Source organism: Chelonoidis abingdonii, chromosome 25 (genome assembly GCF_003597395.2).
Source record: "Chelonoidis abingdonii isolate Lonesome George chromosome 25, CheloAbing_2.0, whole genome shotgun sequence".
Lineage (NCBI taxonomy): Eukaryota > Metazoa > Chordata > Testudines > Testudinidae > Chelonoidis > Chelonoidis abingdonii.
This window is the reverse complement of record NC_133793.1, coordinates 12,810,926-12,837,256: the sequence shown is the minus strand read 5'-3', so window position 1 is coordinate 12,837,256 and position 26,331 is coordinate 12,810,926. Positions and strand designations below refer to the sequence as shown.

Below are 26,331 nucleotides of genomic sequence, written 5' to 3'. Positions count from 1 at the left end.
AGAGTTCATGGCAGGGCAAGTGTGACCCACTGTTCAGCGAATGCCCCATGTTCCCTGCCCAGGCCCAAGCCACAGACGATACGAGTCAGCCACAGCTCCCAGATGTAGTACTTAGTCCTTTAGCTCAAGTTGTGTAGGCTCATGCCCTTAGTTCTGGAGGTCCCTAGTTCAGTCCTCGCTCATGATCACTGCAGTGGCCAGTCATCACACAGACTTCCCCTGTATACTGTCCCCACACACACACGACATGCCCCAGCCCTGACTGGAGAGCAGAGCTCCATCTGCATGGATCTACCATCCTTGGCCTCTCGCCTAGCACTCCCAGACAGGAATCCAGCTATGCAGGGGATCCTTCTGTCATGTGGACGCCTCCCTGCGGGTTCCCAAAGGCCAGGAAACAGCCATCAGATTCCAACAGCTTCCAGCTGGCTGGACTAGCCCCAGTGGCTTGGAAGTGAATGACTCAATGATGCCCATTTCCCAGTCGGAGAAGGGGCGCGACCATGGTCACTGTTCAGCATGGCTCCTACACAATGTTGGTTAGAAAGACCTCCCAGGTCAAAGCTCGCAATCTGTTGCATAGAAACAGCAGCTGATAGTTGCTAGCTGGGCTTCAAGGGCAGTCAAGCATCTCCCGTTGGAGCCTGCCCCTAAATTTCCCCCTGCACCTTCAACCACTATGGAATTCACGTAGGCGCAGAGTCTGCAAGGGTACGTCTACATGGCAATTAGACACCCACGGCTGGCCTGTGCCAGCTGACTTGGGCTCCTGAGCTCGGGAGGACGAGATAACTGGTTCTGTGAATATGGGGAAAAGGGTGGACGTGATATATCTTGACTTTAGCAAAGCTTTTGATAGGGTCTCCCACAGTATTCTTGCCAGCAAGTTAAAGAAGTACAGATTGGATTAATTGACTATAAGGTGGATAGAAAGCTGGTTAGATCATCAGGTTCAATGGGTAGTGATCAATGGCTCCATGTCTAGTTGGCAGCCGGTATCAAGAGGAATGCCCCAAGGGTCAGCCCTGGGGCCGGTTTTGTTCAACATTTTCATTAATGATCTGGATGATGAGATGGACTGCACCCTCAGCAAGTTCGTGGATGACACAAAGCTGTGGGGAAAGGTAGATATGCTGGAGGGTAGGGATAGGGTCTAGAGTGACCTACCAAATTGGAGGATTGGGCAAAAAGAAATCTGATGAGTTTCAACAAGGACAAGTGCAGAGTCCTGCACTTAGGACAGAAAAATCCCATGCACTGCTATAGGCTGGGGGCCAACTGGCTAAGTGGCAGTTCTGCAGAAAAGGACCTGGGGATTACAGTGGATGAGAAGCTGGATACGAGTCAACAGTGTGCCCTTGTTGCCAAGAAGGCTAACGGCATATTGGCTGTATTAGTAGGGCATTGCAGCAGACTGAGAGAAGTGATTATTCCCTCTATTCGCATTGGTGAGGCTGCAACTGGTATTGTGTCCATTTTGAGGCCCCCCACCAAGAAAATGTGGACAAACGCAGAGAGTCCAGCGAAGGCAAACAAAATGATTAGGGGGCTGGGCACATGACTATGAGAGAGGCTGAGGAACGTGGATTGTTTAGTCTGCAAAGAGAAGATGAGGGGGATTTGATAGCTGCTTCAACTACCTGAAAGGGGTCCGGAGAGATGGATCTAGACTTTGCGCGTGTACCAGATGACAGAACAAGGAGCAATGGTCTCAAGTTGCAGTGGGGGAGGTTTAAGTTGGATATTAGGAAAACCTTTTTCACTCAGAGAGTGGTGAAGCACTGGAATGGGTTCCCTAGGGAGGTGGTAGAATCTCCTTCCTTAGAGATTTTTAAGGTCAGGCTTGACAAAGCCCTGGCTGGATGATTTAGTTGGGGTTGGTCCTGCTTTGAGCAGTGGGTGGGACTAAGTGACCTCCTGAGGTCCCCCCTTCAAGCCCCAAGATTCTATGATCCTAAGGGGCTGTTTAACTGCGGTGTAGACATTCTGCCTCAGGCTCTGGGACCCTCTCACCTCATAGGGTCCTAAAGCTCAAGCTCCAGCCTGAGCCCAAACATCTGCACCACTCCTGCCTGAGCCCCACAAGCCTGAGTCAGCTGGCACGGGCCAGCCGCGGGTGTCTAACTGCAGTGTAGGCAGAACATGGGGAGGGTATGTGACTATCCCGACACCAGCCAACGCAGCAGCAGATCCCTGCACTGGACCTCACATCTGGCCTCCTACCGCACAGAGCATGACATACAGCATGCAAAACAGAGGCGGGCGGGGGGGCTCATAGGCAGCCAAGCAAAGCAGGGAGCACCAAGGGTGTATAGGAGGAGGCTCCGCCCAGAACATCCCAAAGCATCAGGTGGAAGTTCCTGCATTTTAGGGGATTTTTAAGGCACTTTTAAAAGTTACAGAATAAGAGTTTGCCAACCTGGTGTTTTTTAGCATTTGACACAGGCAAGACACACACACACCCCGGCATTAGGAGTCCGCACAAGGCTGCGCCAATCACGGCCTCCCACAGTGGCGAAGCAATACACAGACCCCCTTGTGGAGGGTACTTCCCCCTTTGGTGATAATCAGGCAAAGGACAGTCCCATAACCAAGGCCGAGCCACACAGGGATCCAGTCAATGAATGCGAGCTGGGCATCCAAATCCCCTAGACACTAAACCGATCCAAATCCCCTACAAGCCACCAACATCACATCTCAAGTAGGCAGGTTATTGCCTGGCTCCATGGCTTTCCCTGCCCATCCGGGGAGGGACTCATCCCCCGGCACACGTGTGCGCACACGCACACAGATCCGCCCGGGTGCAGCACGGGGTCCCAGGCCTGGGAGACAAGCAGGAGGCACAGTGACTTCCCAGCTCCCTCTACTGGGGGCACTGCAGTACAGTAAGCTCCCAGTGCTCAGAAATTGGCCCGGGCAAGCTCCCTTGCCTGGGAGATCGATTAGCCTGGGAACCGGCCTCCCAAGGGGCAGAGCCATCCCTTGGGACACTTCATACAGCCCCAGGCAACACCTGTAGGAACATACTGTAGGGCAGCAGCTGCAGAGGGGCCTCTCCCGGCTCCAGTTTCAATGACACGCTGCCTCGTCTTTTTAACGCACATGCCCAAAACAGCAGGAAACCACCTATTTAGACAAGCAGCGTTTTGCTGTATTTCTTCCAGATGTGCCACAGGGTGAGCTCCCTGTGTCCCGGCGCCCCCTCACAGCCCTCGAAGGCAGCCATGTCGTGGGCTGGGGTCGGCCAGGCACCTGGCACTGCGGAGGACGAGCAGCGGCTTGTCAGCAGGCCAGGCAGGTTCGGCTCAGCTCACAAACGCAGGGGCTCTTTTCTCCGCTGAGAGAGCAGCACAAACACTGTGCACAAGAGAAACAGAACAGGGGATCTTTCCCTCCCTCCTTGCTCTCCTGCCAGACCGCGAGGCCTGGATCCAGCGACTGCAAAGGTTTGTTTGGCCTGCGTTACCCACAGTCATGCTGCCCAACGCCTCAGACCACGCCGACATGCACGGCATCCCACAGAGCACAGCCAGACTCCCACAGAGCACAATCCCCTGGCGACGAGCCCAGGGGGCAACAACCGCGACTCCTCACCCCAGCCAGGAGAGAAGGGGAGGTGTGGTTGTGGGTGTGTGGTGGGGGGGGCGGAGATAGATTTATCCTCTCCCGTTAAAGTGACTATACACACACACACACGAATTCATGAGTGAAGCGCTCCTCTTCTCTGGAACATTTTCTCCCCCGTCAGGTGGAGTGCAGGTCAGTGGTTAGAGCCATGGACCGAGAGCCTGGACTCCGGAGATCTAATCCCAGCTCTGCTGTCAGATTGCTGTATGATTTTGGGCCATGGACCCCAGGCTCTCTTCCCTGGTTGTGCTGAGCTCCCCCGCCCCGTGCCTCAGTTTCCCCATGCGTAAAATGGGGATGACCATACCGACTTGCCTCAGTGGGACATCATAGGGGCTGAAGCAGCAGCAGTTCAATGTTTGTAGGGTGCTTTGAGGGCCCCAGTTGGGAGGCGCTAGAGATGGACAAAGGATGATTGTTGCTTTTATTGTATACCACCCCTGGCTTTGCTACCGGAAGTAGCATTTCTCTCTTGCCCTGCTTGGCAAACGTGGAGTGGCACCAGACGTCATTACGACCTGGAAACCGGAAGATCAAAGACTGTCTGCCCATAGCAAACAAAAGTCGATTGTTCTCCAGCAATAGCTGCCCCAGGCCAATTCTAACAAGGACAAAAATCCTGCTGGCACACAGAGCCCCTGTTACCATGGCAGGTGGGCTGCCCCAGTTCCAATGCAAGGCAGGCAGACCCCTGCCAGTCATCACAGCACCCGATGACCCCACCTCCTCGGCCCAGAGCTGCTCCGCTCCTCTCTCCCCATAATTGAAGGCGTCACTCGGTGTTAAAGCCGGACTCACAAAGGCCACAGCCAAGACTCCCACTGTGCAGCAGACTTTAAAGACCGCTCCCCTCTAAGCGTCTGCAAGTCTAGTGGCTCCCCCTGCCCCTGCCTGCCGTCAGCAGTACGCGAAGCAGCGAGGGGGCGCACGAGGCTTGGTGGCAGGCTCAAAAGGCAGGTTATTTCGCTCTTTCATCTTAAATGCCAAACTTTTAAGTAAGTAACCAAAAGGCGCCGCCTCGGGAAGGCAGCACGGGAATGATGTGGCACATGCAAGAGGCAGCCAAGCCCAGGGGACTAAAAAGGGAACCACAACCTTCCCACAGTCCCTTTTGTTCTCGTTACACGTGGCCGCTAACCTGGCTCAGCTTCACTGCCTCATGGCAACTTATTGTTTAATGAGCCAGGAGGCCTCAGCTGAGATCACACAGTGAGAGTCCCTGCCTTGAGCAGCTTGTAACCAAAATAGGCAGGTATCAGAGGGGGAGCCGGGTTAGTCTGGATCTGTAAAAGCAGCAAAGAGTCCTGTGGCACCTTATAGACTAACAGACATATTGGAGCATGAGCTTTCGTGGGTGAATATATGCATGCATCCGATGAAGTGGGTATTCATCCACGAAAGCTCATGCTCCAATACGTCTGTTAGTCTATAAGGTGCCACAGGACTCTTTGCTGCTAAAATAAGCAGGACATTCAAAGGCTGGGTGGGGAAACTGAGGCACAGAGCAGGGATGCGACTTGCCCAAGAGCTGGGAATAGATGCCAGGTCTCCTCCATCCCAGACCAGGGCCTTACCCACTGGTCCGTGCTGCCGCTTGATTCTTTTGTATTACAGTAGCTCCCAGAGGCCTTGACTGGAATGGGGGCCCCGTTGTGCCAGTCAAACCACACACACAACGCACACATGCACACACACGCACTCAATGGCTTTGGGGGCAAAGGCTATACTGGGGGCTGGGGGCTGCCTGTGGATTGCTGAACTCCCCCTGCCATCCCAGGGCAGGTCTGCCACCTCTCCCAAACGTACCCAGCATGGGGATTCTGCCCTTTCGCTGATTTAACTGGGATATTCTGGGGGTTGGGGAGAACCTGATCACAGAGCTTCCAGCCTCTCCCCAACCCCCGCAATATCCCAGTTAAATCATTCTGTGCCCCCCTCCATCAGCAACTCCTGCAGCTCCAGGGGCTCTTCACCACTCCCTCATACACTGGGGTGCCCCCTCCCCCCCACATCTCCTGCCTGCAGTAGGGGGCAAGCTTTTCCTGCCTTCTGCCCTGGCTCAAAGTGGCTGCTCTTCTCCAGCAGGCGGGGCAGTGGGGAAGGCCAACAATTGGGGGGCCAGTTCCCCCAGGCAGGGCTGGAGCAGGCTGCAGCAAGGAGCCAAAATGCTGTTATTCTCGAGCCAGCAACGCTGCCTCGTGTGCGAGACATGGTCCTGCTCCAGCAGACAAGGAGCAGGGGAACGGTGACATCTTCCACCTTGAAGATGGGAAAACACCAGGAGATCCAGCCACTGTCCTGGGGAGGCACTGCAGAGGTAGGAAGGGAGCCCAGCTCTCCCACATCCCAGCCACAAGCCCCTCCTCGCACCCCACTAAAAACAGGGGCAGGGGAGTGCAATAGATCCTAGGGAACTAGCCACCCAGATGGGCTCCAGCAGAGTTCCAGGGGGTCCCTTTTGAAGGCCTATCACATGGGATTACATCCCCCCGTTGAACAAGAGATCAATTGCCAGGCGCAGGAAACCACTGCTGCATTACTGCAAGTGGGCAACATCAAGAGGTTGATTGGGTCATAGACAAAGACCTCATCCCTCCAGAGGCTGGCGTCACTCATCAGCCAGGGATGGGTTTGCCCTTGTATGGATCAGCAGCTGCCTGGGTCTGTAGCTCATGCAGCAAAGGGCCCTGCTTTCAGAGCCAGAGGGCCCAGGTTCAGTCCCTGCAGATGACCCTGGTGGGGCATCATTGCCTCAGGCTGGATTCTGATCCTGCTCCCTAGTGGAAAATGGGAGCAAGTGAACAAAGGCACCGAGCGGTAGAGAGAGGGACGCTTGTCCTGCGCTGCAGATGAACGAAACCCACCCATGCCCAGGGCCCTCTGTCTCGACTTCTTCTCCAGCCTGAAGTTCCCAAAGGATGGATGGAATCCCTAGGGCGGCAGCAAAGCGGGGAACCCCCAGAGCACACTGACTGCCCTGGCCAGACACATGGCAGCTCTGCACAGGCTCATGGAGGCTCTTGGCAGATGGGGAAAACGGATGCACAGACCAACTGTGTGACTCAGTCACTGAGGGGGCAAGTCAAAGGAGAGGACAGAACCCAGGACTCCTGACTACAACTGGAGAAAAAGGAACACCACAATTGAAGCTTCCCTCTGAGTCTCCTTAGCTCAGTTTAACCCACACCCTCTTTCCCTCTGCGTGGATTACAGGGAAGCTCAGGTCCCATCCTCCAAGCACCCTGGGATCCACACTCTGCTTACATCCCTGTCTGCAGCTCCGTGTAGGTTGTGGCAGGATCTAGCACTGCATTCCACAGGTCTCTCTACGCCCTGAGCTACGGGAGAAGCAGCACCCATTGAAGGAAAGCAAGTCAGGCACGGACCAACTAATCCACGCAGATGCGCTCACTCAGTCCAGTACACCACAGACACCTGCTGCACCTTCCACGCAGTCTGCAAACAAGGAGTGTGTATGAGAGAGAGCCCAAGAGAAAGTCCCCCATGTATCCTCTGAGCGGGTACGGTACCCGCAGAGCAAGCTTTCTCCAGTACCATCACGGCTCTGCCTGGACATGGAGAAGGCAGGCCAGCCACTCTGCAGGGCCTTCGCTGACCCGCACTAGGAGTGATGTGGACACCTGCCCTGCTACGAGCTGGACCAAAAAAGACCCAAATTCGGTTCCCAATGTCACAAATGGCCATCGATGACAACAGCTTCCAATCGCTTCTGCTGGGCTGGATTCAGAGGTGACGTCCCCACACTCCCTGCAGCACTAATCCTGTAATTCAGCTGCACTGCCTGTCTATCAGCACAGGAGCCTCCCAGACCAAATCAGGATCCCGCTCCAGCACCACTCACCCAGCCCCGTCGTCAAGGCACCGCCTCGCCACCCCTCCCCGGCAGGCTTCGCAGCGAATCCATTCCAACCCTCACCCAAATCACGCCGTGATCAGTGATCTGGGCACAGAGTCATCGCTGCAGTGACCCCGCCCCTCCCCAGGAAACAAAGGATCTGTGCTCTCTGGATGTTGCAGCACATTTTGGCGAATCAATTCTAGAAACTCGCTGGGATGGTGATTTGGTTGGGAGAAATGCTCCAAAGTCTGCCTGTTTCTCTAGTATCCGAACCTGTCAAATCCATGGGAAATAGGCCAAAAATACCAGCAGAGCATGTCTTGATGGATGCAAAGACCGAGACAACAGCCTCGCCTTTTTGCCCTTCCAGCTACAGAGCCCTGGACACAGAGCAAAAGGAGCCCTGAGCCATTCAGCTCATATGGAAAGCTGACATTTAGGAGAGTCAAAGGCTTTCAAATCTGGGGACCACTTCCACCCCTGCCGACTCCGGCCAACATCATCTGAGAAGGAAATACTTCTCTCCAGGCTCACCTGGGGAACTCATTGCCACAGGATACGGTGGCAGCAAACACCTTAGAACATTTCAAAACTAAAGATCAAACACGTGCAGGACTAAGAACAGCATCTGCTGTGATCAGAGTTAGGATAAAAAGTACAAGGACCATCGATCCCCGTGCTCCAGTGCAGGAGCCGATCAGCACCTGTCTGCTGAGACAATTCAGCATTGCAAAAGCTGCACGCCCTCCTCTGAGGCGCAGGATGCAAAGGCAGAAGGCTGTGCCAGACGTACCATTGGTCTGATCCGGCAACCACTGCAGCAGAGCTCCGTGCTGGCCATGCTATGCCACCTGCCTGACTGGAGGAGGCAGCAGAATTTAGCAGCACCCCGACTCGCTAACGGAAGGACCAACACCACGCCCCCTCAATTTCGAGCCTGCAAAGGGTGCCGACTACGAAAGACACGTTCCCTAGTACCAGGAAAGGAAGCTGCTTTATAAACAGTGTTTTAAATATTAACCAGAGTAGCTCCTCTGTCGACTTCATTCTGCATATAAAAGCCAGACCTGCTGAACCTCTCAGCTGTCCTTAATTACTATGTCGAGACGCAAATCTCTTCCTAACCCACCCAAGCTGGGCGTTGCTCTCTTACTTTTATGATCCCCAGTCGTCATGGCGCTGGAATAGTTGTATGCAAAGGAAATTAATCCCCGAGTCATTTTAAGCTGCCTGCGCCACTGGTTTCCCTTGGGTCTCAAATTCAGCGGCAGGTTGGGAAGCATGAATACACAGCCAGATGGAAATTAGTTTTGTAAAATCCTCCGGCCTGGGGCTCCCAGGGCCGCCAATGGGGCGACCTCCTGCCATACACAACCAGCGGAAGGTGAAATTTCTAGTCCTTTGCGAATTGCGTGCTGGTGGAAGGAGAGCAATAGAGGGTTGAGCCCTGTATTTGTCATACAAGTAGCAACAGCATACACTTCCTGCACAGGAGACCCAAGCCATGGCCTGGAGAGATCCCCTCCAGAGTCAAGAATGAGTTTCCTGCTTAATGTCCCCTTTGTTCCTTAAGGCTGCCAATGAGGGGACCAGTCAGTACATGGGCCGGATGTGAACCAGAGACTTGGAGGTGAACAGACCCTTATGCTACTACCTCCATGATAAGGCACCCATGCCACAGAAATGCCTGTCACTAGACACATCAACCTCAGTGGCATCCCCAGGTTTGTATATGATTGAAGGTGCTTTGTCCTCACCCTCTAGAGGTCTCTTCCTGAGCCCGTTCTAAGTAAGGATAAAGTATTTGCCAGGAAGGCCATAAATCCTCCCCCAAATGGCAAGGACTGGCCCATGGAAAAGCCCTGCAAACACACCTGTGCTTGGGCAAGCCAGCGTAGAATGCCCCAGCGTGTCTTCTGCAACCCGGGGAACGGAATCCCGCAAGGAGAGGAGCAGAACACAGTAGTTAATGAGGGGGATGGATTGCCCCCCAGCAAGACAGCATTACTCCGCGCTGCCTTCCCGCACAGCAGCTTGCCTTGGGCATCTGCACCCAGCCTCGCTGCCCGGAGCTCTCTCTATGCCTGAGCACACCTCAAATTAAAATCCTGCCAACAGGTGGCACGTTCCTTTCGGGGTCCCAGTACAGGTTGCCGCTGCTGCTGCAATCTCAGCAGGAGTCAGTGGCTAGCAGACACTGATCAGCAGCTAGAACTGGCTGGGCAGAAACAGGCTGGGACTCAGTTGCCCACTCTGCCCCGATTCACTATGAGTTCCTGGGCAAGCCATGGACTCCCATTGTGCCTCAGTTTCCCCATCTGTTACATGGGGATAATGTTGCAGGTAGGGTGACCAGGTGTCCCAATTTTATAGGGACAGTCCCGATTTGGGTCTTTTTCTTACATAGGCTCCTATTACCCCTCACCCCTGTCCCGATTTTTCACATTTGCTGTCTAGTCACCCTAGCTGGGGGTTAACTCTCAAAGGCTAGTGAGGTGCTCCCATCCCATGGCGATGGCTACTCCTGAGAGCACCCAGACAGAACAAGGACTGGGAAAACTGGAGGCCAGGCCGGCAGCACCACTGGGTATCAGAACACGGGAGCACATTCAAACATTGACCACAGAGCTACAAAGCAAATGTCACGGCCCATCAAGAAGGCAGGTTTGGAACCTGACATTTAATCAAGTGATAATTAAAAGGTTCCCAGGTGCATTTAATAGGATGATTATAGCATGTGTTAATAGCGGATTATTAAAAAGCCTATTTATGGAGGGCAAGCAGCCAGACAGCAGGGCTGGACTGCTCCGGTTCTGCAGAGGTGGTTTCATAACCATCTGGTATTTCGCCTACAAAGCAGAGGTTACCCCATAAACTACACATTTGGCAGTTGTGATTTAACCCTTTCGCAGCACGCTGCACTGACATCAGGCAGAGCAAGGGCCAGATGGCTCCCTTCTGGGGAATCAGAGGCATAAGACTAAAAACCCAGAGGCTCCTTAGAATCCAGCATTCAAAGAGTTAAGCACAACCCCCATGGACTGAGGCTAATTAAGGGACAGGTGTTTGCCTTATAAGATCGCCTGGGTGGCAGTACATATCTCACGGACTGTGGCACATATAAAGAGTTGAGGTTCTCAGCTCAGCATCCCAGGAAAGGCCACTTGTCCGCTCCAGTTCTACACAGGTCTTTCTCTGTCAGAAACTCCCATCTAAGATTCAGTCCAGAGTAGCAATAAAAACCAGATCTCTTCTTGTCCTGGCAGCTAGCAAGGTGCAGCGAGGTTGGTGGGTCTCAGCCCAATTCCCAGCTAGCAGGACAATCACCACCCCAACCAGCTCTCCAACTGATCCCACACCGCTTCTGTCCCCCAGTGGGGACTGCCCAGGATACTCCTTGAGGAACACTAGCAGGGCAACCTGGTGGACACCTAACCCCACGGGCAACAGCAGGGTCAGGCACTGGACTGGGAGCCAGGAGATCTAGGTTCAATTCCTGCTTCCACCACAGACTTGCTGCGTGCCTGTACTGCTGCGCCCCATTTTCTGAGAGTATTAACCCTTCCCTATCTCGCGGGGACTGTGAGAAGTTAATTAGCATCTGGGAGGCCCACATGTACTCCACTGATGGGGGACCATATATACATATAGGTCTGACTTTCCAGCTCCCCGAGACTCCAACTAGCATCCTGGGTGCTAATGCAGCACAGCCCAGTGTTCAGCTTGCTCACTGCTAGGGGCCCTAGGGCAATGGTGAAGTCCAGAGGAAAGAAGACTTGGGTCTCCAGAACCGTCAAAGCAGCACCGTTGCTGGGCACTGAATTCATCAAGAAAACCTCAGTGCGTCATCCCACAGCCCTGCCCTTAGCACCACAGGCCTGGTAATGAGTTAGATCCACAACCTCCGGGTCCGGACCCCAGGTAACCTCTGCCCCAAGCAGCCCTGCTGCTCTCCCTATTAAAACTGCAAACTGCTGACTTGAGTATCACTGGGGGAACCGATCCAAACTCCTTTCTCCCACCTCCGAGCCCAGTCTGCCCATCAACATGCCCCAGCCTTTAGGGTAGAGTCCTCTGAGTTTGGGAGCAAAGCTCTCCAGTTTGGGGACACCGGATCCGCCCCAGAATGCCTTCAGGCTGGTTTGCAGCAAGCCCCAAGCAGGGACCTCCCCTGCCGAGCCTGGTCTGGCCTTTGTGCATTATGTTCAGTCGCTTCCGATTTTAAGTGCCTGGCCCTCCAGGAAGAGGGCTTGTTTGCAATGAAGGCTCCCCCCTGCAGGCTTGAAAGGCAGTCAAGGGGAAAACCCTACAAGATCCCAATCCATGGGCATTAGTGACGCTTTGGCTGCCAGGAGACAAGCAGAGGTCGAGGCCTGGGGGACAGCACCTGGCAACGGCTACCCCGGTCTCCAGGATTAGTCTCCAATGCAATGGGGCACTCCCAGGCTCCCGCGGGATGCTCCGAAGCCCAGAATCTGCTGCCCTTCCTCAGGCGAGAGACCCATCAGCGTTCATGGCAGGCAGGGCAGCAAGATCAAGCCATGGAAAAAATATCCCTGCAGGCCAGGAGGTGACCAGAGACTCTGCCCCAACCTAAACACCCCCAGACAGGAAATGAACAGTGTAAACCAACAGCCTCTCTCTTTACACTGGGCAAACCGAACACCCCTGAATGCCAGCAGGGCTGGGATCTGGATCTGTGGTGTCTAGGGACAGTCCCAGCAGGACAGGGGGAGGCCAGTTCAATCTGCCTTCCACACGATGCCCTCTCGGGCCACAGCGCCGGAGCTGGGCTCAACAGCGAGGAAGAGGGTGGAAGGGAGGAAGCTACTGGAAGTTTTGGAGAAGTTGGGGAGGATTGGGGGGGGAGGGGGAGACTGAACCCAAACTAGCTCAAACCCAGGCAGAGGGAAGAATCAGAAGACCCCAGCATGTCTGTAGTGGAAGAACCTGGCAACCTCTGGGCAAACAGCCACGGCCAGCCCAGACGATCCTGTCCCTAAGTCTGCAGGTGCAGGACACAAATCAGAAAGTGACAACACGACCCAACGCACCCCCAGCATCTTCCTGGCAGAGGGAAAGGTGGGACATGCCGGAGGGAGGCGGGGGCCCACAGGAGGCAGACCCAAGGCAGGAGGCGTTAGGGGAGGCAGTCAGCCAGGAGATATTGGCAACCCCAATCAACCACGTGGAAGAGCTCCCAGATCCCACCCTACACTGACACATTCGACCTGTGGCCAGCCCCAGACTCCTGCTCCTTGCATACTGGCCGCAGGGTCACCTCCTTGCCCGGCAGATCTTCGAATCAGAACATGCAGAGCTTTTAAAGCCATTTAAAAGGAAAAAAAAAAAATAAAAGCCGCCTCCCTTACCACAAAAACCTGGTGAAGAAATTGAGCCTGAACCAGGGTGTTCAGAAAACACGGTGCACATGAACATTTTACATGCCCGGCAGCTTTCCAGGATGAGTGGCAGCCCTGGCGGGGTTAACCCTTCTCCAGCCAGGCAGAGAACAGCGACTAATTGCAGAGCAGATCACAATGAGTGTGACCCGGTTAACCCAGGTGGGTTTTAGGGAGTGTGAAAACACCACCTTGCTGCAGAGCCTTGCTCTGGGATTTAGGGGCGAGCACTCCCTACGGGACAGGTGAGCATCTTGGTGACTGACTGGCTGCAAAGCGGGCACAGGTCTCCAAAGCGAAGCCTGTTTCCTTATTGTCTGGATCACAGTAACACGGAAAGCCCTAAGAGAGACTGCCCTGGGCGCTGCACAGACTCACGGCTATGTCTTTGCACGTTCGTACACCGAGATCACTAGTGTGCTGTAGAGTCCGACCGGAGAGGCAGTCCAAGTTGTTTTCACCTGGAGGTAACTAGCTGATAACTAGTGAGAGGGGTTTGAGCTTGGCAAGCCACAGCCTACCTGGTGCCTTGTCTCCGCTAGGATGTCACACTGTGATTGCTCTCTCGTAGTAAACACATCTCCCTTTTGCGGGGACATAAAGCGACAGGCCCTGCCCCGTGCTGGACTCACCCCAGACTGTATAGCTGCTCGTTGTCATTTTCAGGCACGCTGCCCAGATAGGCAGTGCCGGCCTTGCACCGTGGCTGCGGGACATGGCAGCGGAGAATGCTGGCTAGGGGTTTGCCAGCCTCACAGGCCTGGGGGGCCGGGGAGAGAGCTTTGAATTTAGGATTTACAAAGCCAGGGGGGCCCAATCTGGGTCCTTTCGCTCCAGCCCTGGAGACAGAGAGCACAGAAGTTGCTGACTTCAGCCCACCTGCATCTGAAGGCACAGCTACCACTAAATAACCCAGAGCTGGGATCTGTCTCCAGCGCCAGAGGGTTGCTAGCCCGGTACCCACCACAAACGCTCTATGTAGAGACAGGGCTGCCAGGTTGCGATCCGGAGCCCTACTTGGGGAAGGCCCCAATCCAGCCCCATCTCTCGTCTCCTGAGCAGTCATCACTGGGGCTTGCTTTGGGCTCAGCTTTCACGCTCTGACGCTCTGATGAAGACCCTGCGGGTGACGGTTGGGAAGGCGTGTTGGGGGCGGGTCAGAACCAAACAGCCTCTGATCCCTGACCCCAATCCCAGAGCTGGGCCTGACAAAGGGAACATGTTCGCTGGGCGTTTCCCACTCACTTAGCCCAGACAATAGAGCCACCCCAGCACAGCGAGAGGGCCCGCGGAGACGCGGTGGAGCCCAGCTGGCTTGTGGGGTCAGGATGGAGGCCATGGTAACCCTTGCACTCTAGGCCGCGTCCTCCAAACAACGCCAGCGCTGTCGAAGGGACCGGAAGACTCAAGCGTCAGCTTCCAGACTGGTCCTTTCCTTCAGGCCCCACAGCAAGGACCTGATCCTCAAACACACACACACACACACACACAAGTCAAGGACTGATACACACAAGCAGCAAGAGAGACACAGGCAAAGGGAGTGAATAGACTCTGAAACAGCAGCAGCTGATATGAAGTGGCTCTGAGCCAGGGGCACCTGCCTAGAACACACACAAACACCGACTGGATACAAATTATCACATATTGATATATCACAATAGTGCCTAGAGACTTCAACCAAGATAGGAGACCCACTGTACTAAGTACGGTATGTACACACAGTGAGAGATAGCCCCTGCCCTGAAGAGCGTTCTGTCTACACGCGGCTGGGAGGGGAAAGAGGCCCAGACAGTTGAAGTGACTTGCCAAAGGTTACACAACAGGTCAGTGGCAGACTCAGGAAAAGAAACCAACCCCTCGTTCATAGAATATCAGGGTTGGAAGGGACCTCAAGAGATCATCTAGTCCAACCCCCTGCTCAAAGCAGGACCAATCCCCAAATGGCCCCCTCAAAGATTGAACTCACAACCCTGAGTTTAGCAGGCCAATCCTCAAACCACTGAACTAGTTCCCAGTCCTCCTAATAACCAGAGGAAACAACACTCGCTCAGAGCTGGGAAGAGAGACGTGTGTGTTATCTAAACCGCCCAGTATCAGAACTGGGCATAGGACCCAGGAAATCCCAGTCCCTACCCCTCCAACCTCTAACCGCTAGGCAACACATCCCACATACTGCAGAAAGATTCCAGGAATCCTCAGGGGTGAGCAAGCAGGCGACATAACCAGACCACTAAAAGCAGAGGACAATGCACAGAAAGGATGGGAGTGGGAGGGAGGGAGGAGTTCCATTTGTCGATGAAAGCTATAAACCAAAATATTTTATTTGCTAATTGCAGCTAATGCAGTCAAATCCAAGTGCGAACGGCTTCAGGGTAATTATGCCAGGAGTGTATTGTGCAACTCCGGTGGCTGACGAGCTCGCTGCATTACCGTGTGCCTGGAGACGGTTACAGTACAAAAAATTCAGCTGTCAAAAGAGCACCCGGGCTGGTAATACGAAACACTGGGAGCGCAGGGAGGAGGGACACTTTAACAACCACTGTATTTCTTATTTGGCGATCAATGACGTTTCAGGGGATCTATCAAAGGTATTCAGGAGAATGAGAGACTGCAGCCTCTGGTTGGGTTTATGTTTTTATACGAAGCAGAGCACAACCGGGGGAGGGGAAAAGCGCTATGCAATTATAACCCTGCATAGGACACCTGCTGCCTCCATGTTCCAACTGCCACCGCAGCGTGTGCCGTTCTCGGCAAACAATCTTGAGCTCACCGATCCTGCCCGGCAGCCGCTAGCTGGGCAGATTCGGATCTCATTCCAGCCTGTGAAAACCCAGAGTAGCCCTCCTGAAACTGATGGGGTGACTCCACAATGACACCGACGCAACCAAGACAAGAAACCAGCCCACAGTGTCTAAATGGCTGAATTTAGGCTTCATTTCAGGCTCCCATTCCTGCCTTCCGCCGACCTACCTGCTAGGGAACAGAAAAGCAAATGACTGGCTCTATGCAGCCCTCCAAAAGGGCATGATCTCCCCCACCCTGAGCAGAGGTTTTGACAGCAGGCACCCTAACTGGCTGACCAGAGGCGCGATTGCCTTTACCAGTTCCCTAATTCAGTGGCTGATTCAGAGGCCAGTTTGCAGTGGTTCGGCGATCCAGTACATTTTGCCTACGGGCTGCCCCCTTGCACTCCTGCAGCTAAGCTTTCATTTAAAGAAAACATACATCTCTGCCCCTTAAGGCTGCAAAGGTGTATTTCCAGATGTGAGCTGGAGGTAAAGTGCTGCAGCGGCATCTGCCTGTGGCTGCAGACAGCCTCAGACAACAGCTCTGAGAGGGGGGGAACGTGCTTCCATTCATCGCAATGGAGCATTGACTCTGAAACATAACGATGCCAATTGAAAAGGTCCATACTGTTATCTATGTCTCTGCTACTCAAATCGCCAAAAAAAGTAGAGGAGCGATCCTATGGTGCGCTGCAAGTGGCCTCAACGGAGCAGATCTCATGGAACCCATCCAAGGCCTGCCCAAAATCCGAGGCAGGTTTAAAGTCTTCTACCTGGCTAGTTTTGATTCTAAGCTACACTTGAATCAGTTTTTTCCTCCCTAAACCCCCATCACAGCCACCACTGTCCTTTCGAGTCAATGAAAAATGCTCCTTAGCAGACCAGAAGGGCTCACTGGAGAGCCCCTTTGAATTCAAAAATTAATCTCCCCAGCTTACAATCCCCTTGTGAAGATCTCTCCATGGGCACTTGCTGTGCTAAACACAATGCAAATATATGTAGACAGTTTAGTCACTGTAAAATTTTAATGAATAGCAAGAATTACAATGTGCTCTGAAGGGAAGGAGGACATGTCCTCTCTGGGTTGGAGCTGGGGGAATGGGAGTCAGGACGCCTGGGTTCTGTTCCCAGCTCTGGGGAAGGCGTACTGTCTTCTAGTCGTTTACAGAGGACAGACTGAGGATGTAAGTCTCCTGGGTTCTATTCCTAGCTCTGCCACAGATTCAGTCCAATCCCAAGTGAGGCCTCTGTGCCTCAGTTTCCCTCACTTGTAAAATGGGGTAATGAACAACTCCAGTCTGCTTTGCCAGGGTCTGCAAGAGGATTCCAGGATTCTGAGAGCTTCCAATGAAAAACACAAGATACATGCTGTGAGGCCCGGAGGGGGGGAGAAAAGAGGTGCTCCTGATCCCCCACAATCCCACCCAGCAGCACTCAAGCTGGGACCAGTAATCAAATCCAGGTCTCCCATATGGCAGTGCTGCATGCTAAGAGAGCAGGAGAACCTTTCCCTGCAGAAGCCCTCAGTGCGGGAAGAACACTGCAGAGGAGCCATTTGCAACAGCTCCTACCACCTTTCACCACCCCTTAACAAAAGGCAGATTCTAGGCCTCGTCTAATGGAGAAATTTACGGCTGTAGCTGGTTCCATCTGCCCCACTCCTCTCTGGGACAGCTCTTGTCATATCCGGGCAGTCGGCTGAGCCTGCCAAGAAAACTAACAACAGAGGCAGGCGCTGGCTCCAGACAGATATTTTTCCACCGGCCAAGCGTCGCGTGTTCCAAGACCCCGCTGCTCGGCAGCTGACTGGAATTTTACCAGCCCCAAATGCACGGGGTGAGAACCAGCTTGACACCAACAGGGGAACGGCTGCATCTATACAGGCAGTGGCAGAACCAATCCCAATCTGGCCAGCCAAGGAGCAGAGCCCTGAGGGGCAGGAAACCAAGGGAACTTAAGAAAAGCGATGCCTCCCCCAAGGGGGCTTAATAAGCCTTCAACTTCACAAGAGGATTTTGAGGGAGTGAGTAGGGGAATAAGGCACGTTATGGTCCAGATTCTGCTCTCCTTTACAGTGGGGTAAATCCCAGATGCATAGGTGCTTTTATTTTTCTCCAGGGGTGCTCCACTTCCACTCCAGCCCCTCCCACCCCCCCGCCAGCCACCAAACAGCTGATCAGTGGCACTGCCAAGCCTCTGTGGCTGGTGGGTGCTGAGCACCCACTATTTTTTTCCAGGGGTGCTTGAGCCCCGGAGCACCCAAGAGTCGGTCCTATGCCCAGAGTAACTCCTCTAACATCAATGAAGCTCCTTCAGATTTACACCAGCGTAACCAAGATCAGGATGGTCCGACTGCACTTTCACGGCAGCTTGGCATCCATAGAAAGCATTTGGCAGAGGCTGGCAAGTACCATTCATTTCATTGTATAGATTGGGAAACTGAGGCACAAAGAGGGAAGTGACTTCTCAGGGGTACATAGGAGCCAGGAATAGCCCCCTCAGGTCCTGGCATCTAGACTGGAGCTCTATATGTCTTGCCTTTATCTTTTTCCAGTCTGAAATAACCTAGGCTCGCCGTAGTTCCTCTCCATTTCCCAGCACATAAACAGTGCCATCCATTTACACAGCACTTCACCAAATCAGATTCAGATGCATTTCCTGCTTCTGGCCATATGCAGATCTGCCCTCCTCCAGGCTTTGGACAGTTTCATTTGAAGCATGTACACACACGCACGTTACACTCCCCTAAGAGCCCATAATAAAAACCCTTTTCTACCTCCTGTGTTGAGCTGACGTCGTCGTCTCACTGTGAACAATGGTAAGGATACAAATCCCCCATTATTATCCTTTTATGAGCCCATTACAGGCTGCGGTGGATTATAGATGTGATTATTGGAGTTTAGTAATCTGGCGAAATAAATCTGCGTACACACGCTGGAGTGCTGAAACGGTGCCTGAAACAGTGGGAGGAAGAGACACTGCACAGAGGAAAGGCAATCCAGTCGCATTAATTGGGCTTTGCTGTTCCCTGCCACGAGATGCTGCAGTACAGACCCAGTCCTTCATGCCTCTGTGGGGGAGGGGTAGCATGGTCCAGTGGGTAGAGCACCGCGCTGAGACTCAAGAGACCTGCGGTCTGTGCCCGGCTCTGCTACTGACCTGCTGGGTGACCTTTGGCAAGTCACTTCAACATTCTGTGCCTCAGTTTCTCCCTCCTTGATCTGTCTTGCCTATTTAGATTGTAAGCGCTTCAGGGATGGCACTCTCAGAGTGTGTGCGCGTGCAGGGCCCAGCATAGTGTGATCCTGGTCCTCATATAAGGCCTCTAGGTGCAACTAATAATTAATAGTCACCCTGGGAGGTGCCCAGCCCTGCAATGAGTGGGAAATGCTCAGCCCCTCTCAAAATCAAGCCCTCGGAGCAGCAGTACATGCAGGCAGCTGCCTAGCTCTCCCACACTCACCAGTGGGTTCTGGCAGAAAACAGCCCTGAAAGCCCACCAGGATTAACAGGCCAGTTATCCCAATCACAAGCCCACGGTGGTACTCCCCTCCCGCCACAGCATGGCTCTCTTTGCAACAGGTGCCTCGGCAAAAGCTGGACATGTTCCTTTCCTTTCCACCCCTGATCATTCATTAGAGGGCAAGGTGAGGGCTGTTGAGAGTCCCAGCTACTTCATGGTTCAGTGATCCATCATCCCCAGTAATGCTCTCCAGTATTAACAGGGCATCATTTTATGGCCAGTGGCCACCTGTGAAATCAATTAACCGGCGTGTGGACCGCATGCAGGTTTGTCTTTAAAGGCAAACACTGCACGTCAGATATGGTGTTGGCTGTCAGGCAGATTGATCTAATAGCTCCAGGCCAGGATACCTGAGTTCCATTCCCACCAACTCACTTTGTGAGGCCTTGAGCAAGTCACTTCAGCCCAGATTCCCAAAAGCACTTATGCTCCTAACTCCCATTGGAATCAATGGCACCTAGGTGCCAAAACGTCTTTGTGCATCTGTGCCTCAGTTTCCCCATCTGTAAAATCAGGGTAAATCAAAACATTAGTTAACTGAGCTCACAGCGCCCGTGGGATATGGGCGAAGATCCCAGACTTACAGATGGGGGAACTGAGGCACAGAGCGGTAAAGGTCCAGATCCTCAAAGGTATTTTGATACTCCTATTGGGACTTAGGTGCCTAAATACCTTTAAGGATCTGGGCCAAAGTGACATTCTGTGACCCCAAGAGACAGTCCAAGCTCTTGGGACTCCCACTGCTGCTTTATTAAACCATTAGGCCATGATGCCTCTGGCATCAGGACCCGACATGGAGCCCATTCAGAATCAATACAAGCCTTTCCTTTAATGGCAGTGGGCTTTGGATCAGGCCCACAGTGCCTATAAAGTGTCTGGAGAGCCTCTGAAAAACTGCAGTTGCTCACTAATTAAGAGTTAGATTTCAATTACAATCCAGGAGCAGCAAATTACTGTGCTTGGAATTTCTCCAGCCACCTTCAGATGCTTTATGGAGCTCTGATCCCTGGCAAGGTGCAGGGAGCAGGAGGGCTCCTGTCTTGTGGAAAGAGCCACAGAGCTGCCACTGGACTAGCAGCTTCTGCTCCTCCTGTCCAGGAACCTTGGCATTCTGTGCTCACTTGACTAACTGCCTTAAAAATAATCCTCGTAAAAAAGGACTGTGCAGAAAGCCATGTCGAGCCTCCGTTTGGGAAGATTATTATTAATGCATGAAATCTCTATGGGCCTCCTAATTACAGCACCCACCATTCTGACGATGTCTGGAAAAGTTCACTGACACTATCAATGTTCAAGCCAAACCAGCACTCCACGCCCACAAACGTTTCCCAAGAAAGCCGAAGCTGTGTCTGAACTGTTGTGAAATTCCCCCTCCTCCTCCCCCCTCCTGTTTTATTTATTCCTCCTCCACTCTGAGTCCCTGGGTAGGTCACTTTTCTCGCAGGTTGAGTTAACGCTCCCATGCCAGCAGGGGCCAGAGACATATTTCCAAGAGAGCAGCTTTTCTTGATTTTAATGTGGCCCAAGGGGAAGGGAAAATGCTTCTTTGGTAAAACTCTTTCTAATTAGATCCCAATAAAGACAAACTATCAAGCAAACTGCATATAAAAATGTAACAGCAGAGTCCTTTAGGAGAGAGTTTTTGTTCCAAAGCCTGCGGGAGGCATTAGAACCTGCTGAGATGGGGGGGGGGGGGGGAAGACGACACTCCCCTCGGGGTTTAGGCCTTCAGGAAGACACATAGCAGGGAAAGGGGAGAGAAAAGTGACAAATCAGTGCCCAGGTTACATTCCAAGGACGCACCTGACCATCCTGTTCTGCAGGGATGAGCCTTAACTACAAGTCCTGTTCCTAAGCCCCTCGAACACGACAGGGAGCAAGGGTAGATCCCAATCCTAACCCGATCCCAGATCCAAATCCAGGCCCCGAACCTGCCATCAGGTCCAAGAGGGTGGCCCCCTGAGGAGCTTCATGTGGCAATGGTTGCAGGATCTGGATGATTTCGGGCTTCTCTGTACGGGGCCGAAGCAGAGCCCTAAAGTCAAACACACATGAGATCCAAATTGTGCAGCACATGTTTCTCTCTGGCTGGAGCCCCCCCCCCGGTAAAATACCATCAGCTGCCATGTTTATGCTCCAATCCATTTGCTCTGAAAACGATTCAAATTTGGCAAGCCTTCCCCCTGCCCCCTTTTAAGTTAAAAAAAACAGCCCTCTGATTCAACTAAAGTTATATTTCCTGGTTGTGCTGTGGGAAAAGAGGAAGGGCTGGTAATGGCCAAGAATACTCAGAGAAAAACATGCAGCTGGAACTTGGATGCAAACGGAGCCAGCCAGCGCTTGTATAAACACACACAGGTCTTTCACAGAAACCACCCAAAACACTACAGCTGACAATGGGATCACTGCAGCATTTTAACCATCGCTGCATTCCGAGCGGGCGTTTGCATCCAGCAACTCCACTGCCATCAGCCCATGGGTGCTGGCTGCCGAGAGAGCATCCGCCTCTCTTTCCCCAGATTTTGTGCATTTTGGTGCCACCTACGTGTTCTTTAACCTGTTGAGCGCTGCATCCCCCACCTACCCAACGTCCCTGCATTTGTTGCCACGTGTAGCCAGCACATCCCCTCTAAAGTACCACCCGTGGGCTGGGTTTGGAGGGACGTTATAACAAACCGACAGCTATCTGAATGGTGTAAACACAAGTAGGTGAGGAATTATTCCGGGTAGCTCACAGGGTGTAGATGCAAGAGTATTGAGAGGAATTAAGAAAGGGAGAATTTAAACATAAGAGAAGGAAAACATCCTGACAGCAACTCCTCCTACATTGTGGACTGGCCTCGAAGGAGAGTGCTGGAAGCCTCATTTTAGGGACATTTAAAACAAGACAGGATGAACACGCAATAAGAAGTGAACTTGCACTGGCCAGGCATGGGGCTGAATGGTCCTCTCCATCGAATTTCTATGACTCAGCAGAATATGGGGCATCACTGAGTTTTTTGTATTTAATTTCCTTATTTATCTATTGAGAAACAAACAAAAAACACCCACTGCCTTTCCCAGAAGGATCTGCAACAGGCAAGAGATCCTGTCTGTTCTGAAACCCACCTCACATCATTCCCTCTTCCAAACCTAGCCCAACGGTCCATCAAAATAGTTAATGCACAGGAATGGCATTAATAAACCCACCGTTTTGACCGGGGGAAAGTAAATACACATAAGGTCAGAGGGTGACCAAAACCAGTCAAATGTGGCTCAAGCCACAGGATGTGAACTCAGAGTCAGCAAAATCTCAGACAGAAAAACAAGGATCCTCAGGAGTTACAGAAACATCCAAAATTGGGAGACAATAAAATACAATGTGTGTGTGTATGTGTGCGCACTGTATATACACCCACTTCCATTGAACTCATCTCTTCTAAACAGCCTGCCTCTGGGCTGAGTCTTTGTCCAGGAAGCTTCAGCCCTGAGAATCTTTCTTCCTTCTTTTAACGGCACATTTATTAACTGCCTGAGAAATAAGGTTTGTTATGCAAGAGCTGCCACAGCCCTCTAAATGCACCTTAACGGCAGGGATGTAAAAAGAGACCAGGCACAAACAGAGCAGAGAGACTCAGAAATCCTGTAAGACCCCCCAGCCTCAAACCCGCCTTGCAGCTAGCAGGGATCAGAGGTAAAGTTGAGGATCATTCGCTTGCTCTAGAATAAACCTGCCTGCAGAATGCACACCTCTATTGAAAACCTTGCCTGCTCCTTCGTTCGACTGACACAGCCAGAGAGGAGGATACAGCTGGCATCCTCAACAGCATTTCAGAGCTCTGCATTCCAAATGGAATAACTGTGGCCCTGTTGCAATGGGTAATGAAATGCAGCCAGGATCTAAGAGACTTTGTTCCCAGGGCATCAGGCGATGAGGGGGAAACAATCATACATGCAAACATGCATTATCATGCCTGCATTTGGCGTCTAGCAGGCTGCACACACCAGCCTTCTCTCTTCATTAGCAGAAGCTAGCAGGGCTCTCCAAATAGCGAAGGTTGTACACGACTCGCACAAAGAAAACTGGCCAGCTCAGGTATGGATAAGGGAGGGGTTTAAAAATCTCTTAAATAAATGCAACAATGAAGGAAAGGTGTGGGGAGACTCTCCTATCCCAGAGCCAGAGAAAATTGCTTTCTGGCTGCAACCACTTTATCCCTCTGTCCCACCTTCACAACCGCACTGGATCCTCAACTCAGAACCTCGGGAGTAGTTTTCCAGCAGGAGAAACGGCATTAAAAATGTAGCACCTCAAATAAACAGCATAAATAACTTGTTTCTGCAGGATGAGCATTTGATGATTATTATTAATATAAATCACAGCGGTGAACTGAGTGTTAATTTTGACAACCCAGACACTACAAGTGATGAGCAATTTAAAAGAAGAACAAGACAATCGAACACCGTCACTCAGTGCCTTTTCTTTGCTACAGGCCTTTCATTTTTTCCCAGTTTCTTTTTGCTAGCGAGGGGAGTAAAAAGAGGACCTGGATCTTTGTTGAGCACACCTAGGAAAACACAGGCAATCTGCTCAGAGCTCAGCAGAGTGCATGCTGCAAACACAAACCCTGCCGTGGCCACATAAGTTTGCAGACTCGATCTTCCCAACTCAGAGGTGGCTCTGCTCTCAGAGCTGGGGTTCAAAGTTCATCTATTTCTTCCTGATCACAGCTACTTAAAAAAGAAAGTCTGGCATTTTGTGTGTCTCCAGCCAACAGCCATGGAGACTCAGGAAGGGGGGAAGTTGCCCGGCCAGTTATCCTGCTGCTGGGAACCGCAATCTGGCGTTTGTAAGCAGCCCAGCTCCCGGCTCTCCCCCTAGGATAACGCTGCGTTCAGCCGGCGGGAACCCCCTGCCCCCAGCTCCCGAGAGCGGCTGAAATCCGATCAATACAGACTCCAGCATTTGTCTCCCCAGAACCAGAGAAGTTTCCCCCCACGCAGCCCTAATAACAGCGCTGTGAGGCGGCCGGACAAAGGAAGATCTGGGGGGGGAGGAGGGCGCTGGGGAGGTAAATAATTAAAAACAGGAGGAGAGGAGGGGGGGAGAAAACCCGCTTCTCACGCGAAACACTTTTGCATCCGGATTTGCAAGTTGGCCGGTGAGCAGCGGAGCTTCCCTTGCAAGCTGCGCACCGACCTGCCGCTGCCGGCTCCATCAGAAAGAGCAATGCACAAAGGCTGCCCGCCCAAGCAGGAGGGGGGCCATGCTTTGGGGGGGTCTCTTCCTTTACAAACAAAGCCCAACACGTCGCCGAGAGGAGGGAGCAGATCCCCGCTACCTGCCCACCAAGCCACCGGCCATGCCCGGGGAACTCCCGCTCCCTGAACCGCGGCGGTCGCCGGGTGGGGTCAAGAAGTTAAACCCGCTAACTGGAGTTTCTCCTCCGCCAGGTTAATATTTCAGCAGCCCCCGCTGCAGTAACAAACTTCTCGGGTGTCACAGCCCGGCAGCGGAGCCGCCCCCAGCCCCAGCCCGCTCGCTGCTCAATTGCAAGGCGAGCGGGTCAATTTCCATCCCCGCGTCCTTTCCCTGCACGAGTTCGCAGGAACCGGGGGTGGAAGAGAAGCAAGTTGTGCAGGAACTGGGGGGCAGGCGGCTCCCCTGGGGAGAGAGCCCAGGCAGGGCAGGGGGAGCGACCCGGGGAAGGGACAGGGCTGAATTCTGACCTGTCGGCGTCTCGGTTTCCAGAGAGCAGATGTGGAGGGTGACCAGGAGGATCAACGCCCGAGCGCGGTGCATGGTGCATTAGATGCGCGGGGAAAGCCCGGCCCCGGCCCCCGCTGGTTCCCGGGCTCGCAGGCGCGCGGAGGGAAGCGGCCAGGCGAGGCTCTTCATTACTCAATTGCAGCCGAACTAGCAGCAGCCCGAGCGGGACCGAGCCTCCAGCCAAGCGCTCGGCTGACGTCAAGCTGGAGCGGAGGGAAAGGGCGGCATTGCAAAGGCAGAGGGTGCCTCCTGCTGGAGGAAAAAAGCAAAAGCAGCCGGAGGAGAGCCAGGGCTGCACCTGGGCTTTGCCTGGCCTAGCCCGGTGGCGGGGGGGTCCCCATTTGCGGGCCCCTTGGGGAATCTTGGCCAGAGTAGATCTAGTATCAGGGGGTCGCCCTGTTCGTCTCTATCCACAAAAACAATGAGTCCGGTGGCACCTTAAAGACTAATTGATGTATTTTGTCGTGGGTAAAAAAAAAAAACCCACTTCTTCAGATGCTTCAGATTCTTTAGACAGAGTCTGCAGCCCCCGCAGGGTCCACAGGCTGAAACCCGCTGCCCTAAAGAATCCAGCCACTCTGCTGTGTAACCTCAATCCGTCTAACATCCCCAGGCCCAGCAGCTTTAGCAGACACCCCCCACCTTCCGGTTTGTATCCCCACCCGGGATCTTGTGGGCAGACCCAGGCAGGCAGGTGCGCTGGGGGTGGGAATTCCCGTCCTTTGCTGCAGACAGCCGGCAAAATGCAGGAAACTTGCACGTTCAGGCTGGGCTGAGATCAAGTGTTAGGGGCTACACTCCTCTGGCGTGGATGGAAGCTTTCGGTGGGGATCCTCTATCTGAACTCTGGTGTGAGAAGGCCTACGGGGACTCGCTTCCATGGGGAGGGCATAGACATAGGTATATGGGCGGCAAACATGGCAATCAGGAGGTAAATACTACACTAATATCGTTGGTCTGCCGGTTTACTGTATTACAAGAGCCTGCAGGGAGCCCACCTCAGCCCAGTCTGCCAAGTGGTGCGTATATCCATAGCAACGGGCCCCCAGTAGCTTACAGTCTAACTGGATCAGACTGAGAGGAAACTAGACACCTGCTTAAGGTCACACAGCAGGTCAGGGGCAAAACCTGGAAGAGAACTCACCTTACCCAGTGTCTCATCTAGTGCCCGCTTCCTGGGTCAAATTACTGCAGCCTACCTACGAGGCCCCACGTAAGCAGCACCCTGGATTCTGCAGTGTTCTGTTGCTAACATGCCATGTGCATGCGCCTGAACGAGCTGGGGAAAGTTCCCCCTACACATTCGGGATTTTCAGTCCCGCTGGGCCAGACATTCGCTCAGATAAAGAGTCAGACTGATACATTCATTCCCTGAGCTCCAGGCT

General features: G+C 53.1%; 1 protein-coding gene across 4 annotated transcripts in view; it reads right to left on the bottom strand.

Moving 5' to 3' along the window:
- The window catches only part of PTPRU (protein tyrosine phosphatase receptor type U), a 281,840-nt gene extending 256,733 nt beyond the window's left edge, over window positions 1-25,107 (bottom strand). For 2 of the 4 annotated variants that reach the window (XM_032802871.2, XM_032802873.2), the window contains exon 1: window positions 24,907-25,106. In XM_032802871.2, the coding sequence (XP_032658762.1) occupies window positions 24,907-24,979 (73 nt within the window). In that variant the 5' untranslated portion in view covers window positions 24,980-25,106. Of the gene's footprint in view, window positions 1-24,906 lie in introns of all 4 variants that reach the window. The other 2 variants (XM_075060956.1, XM_032802875.2) reach the window with 2 other exon arrangements.
- Window positions 25,108-26,331: the final 1,224 nt, after the last annotated feature.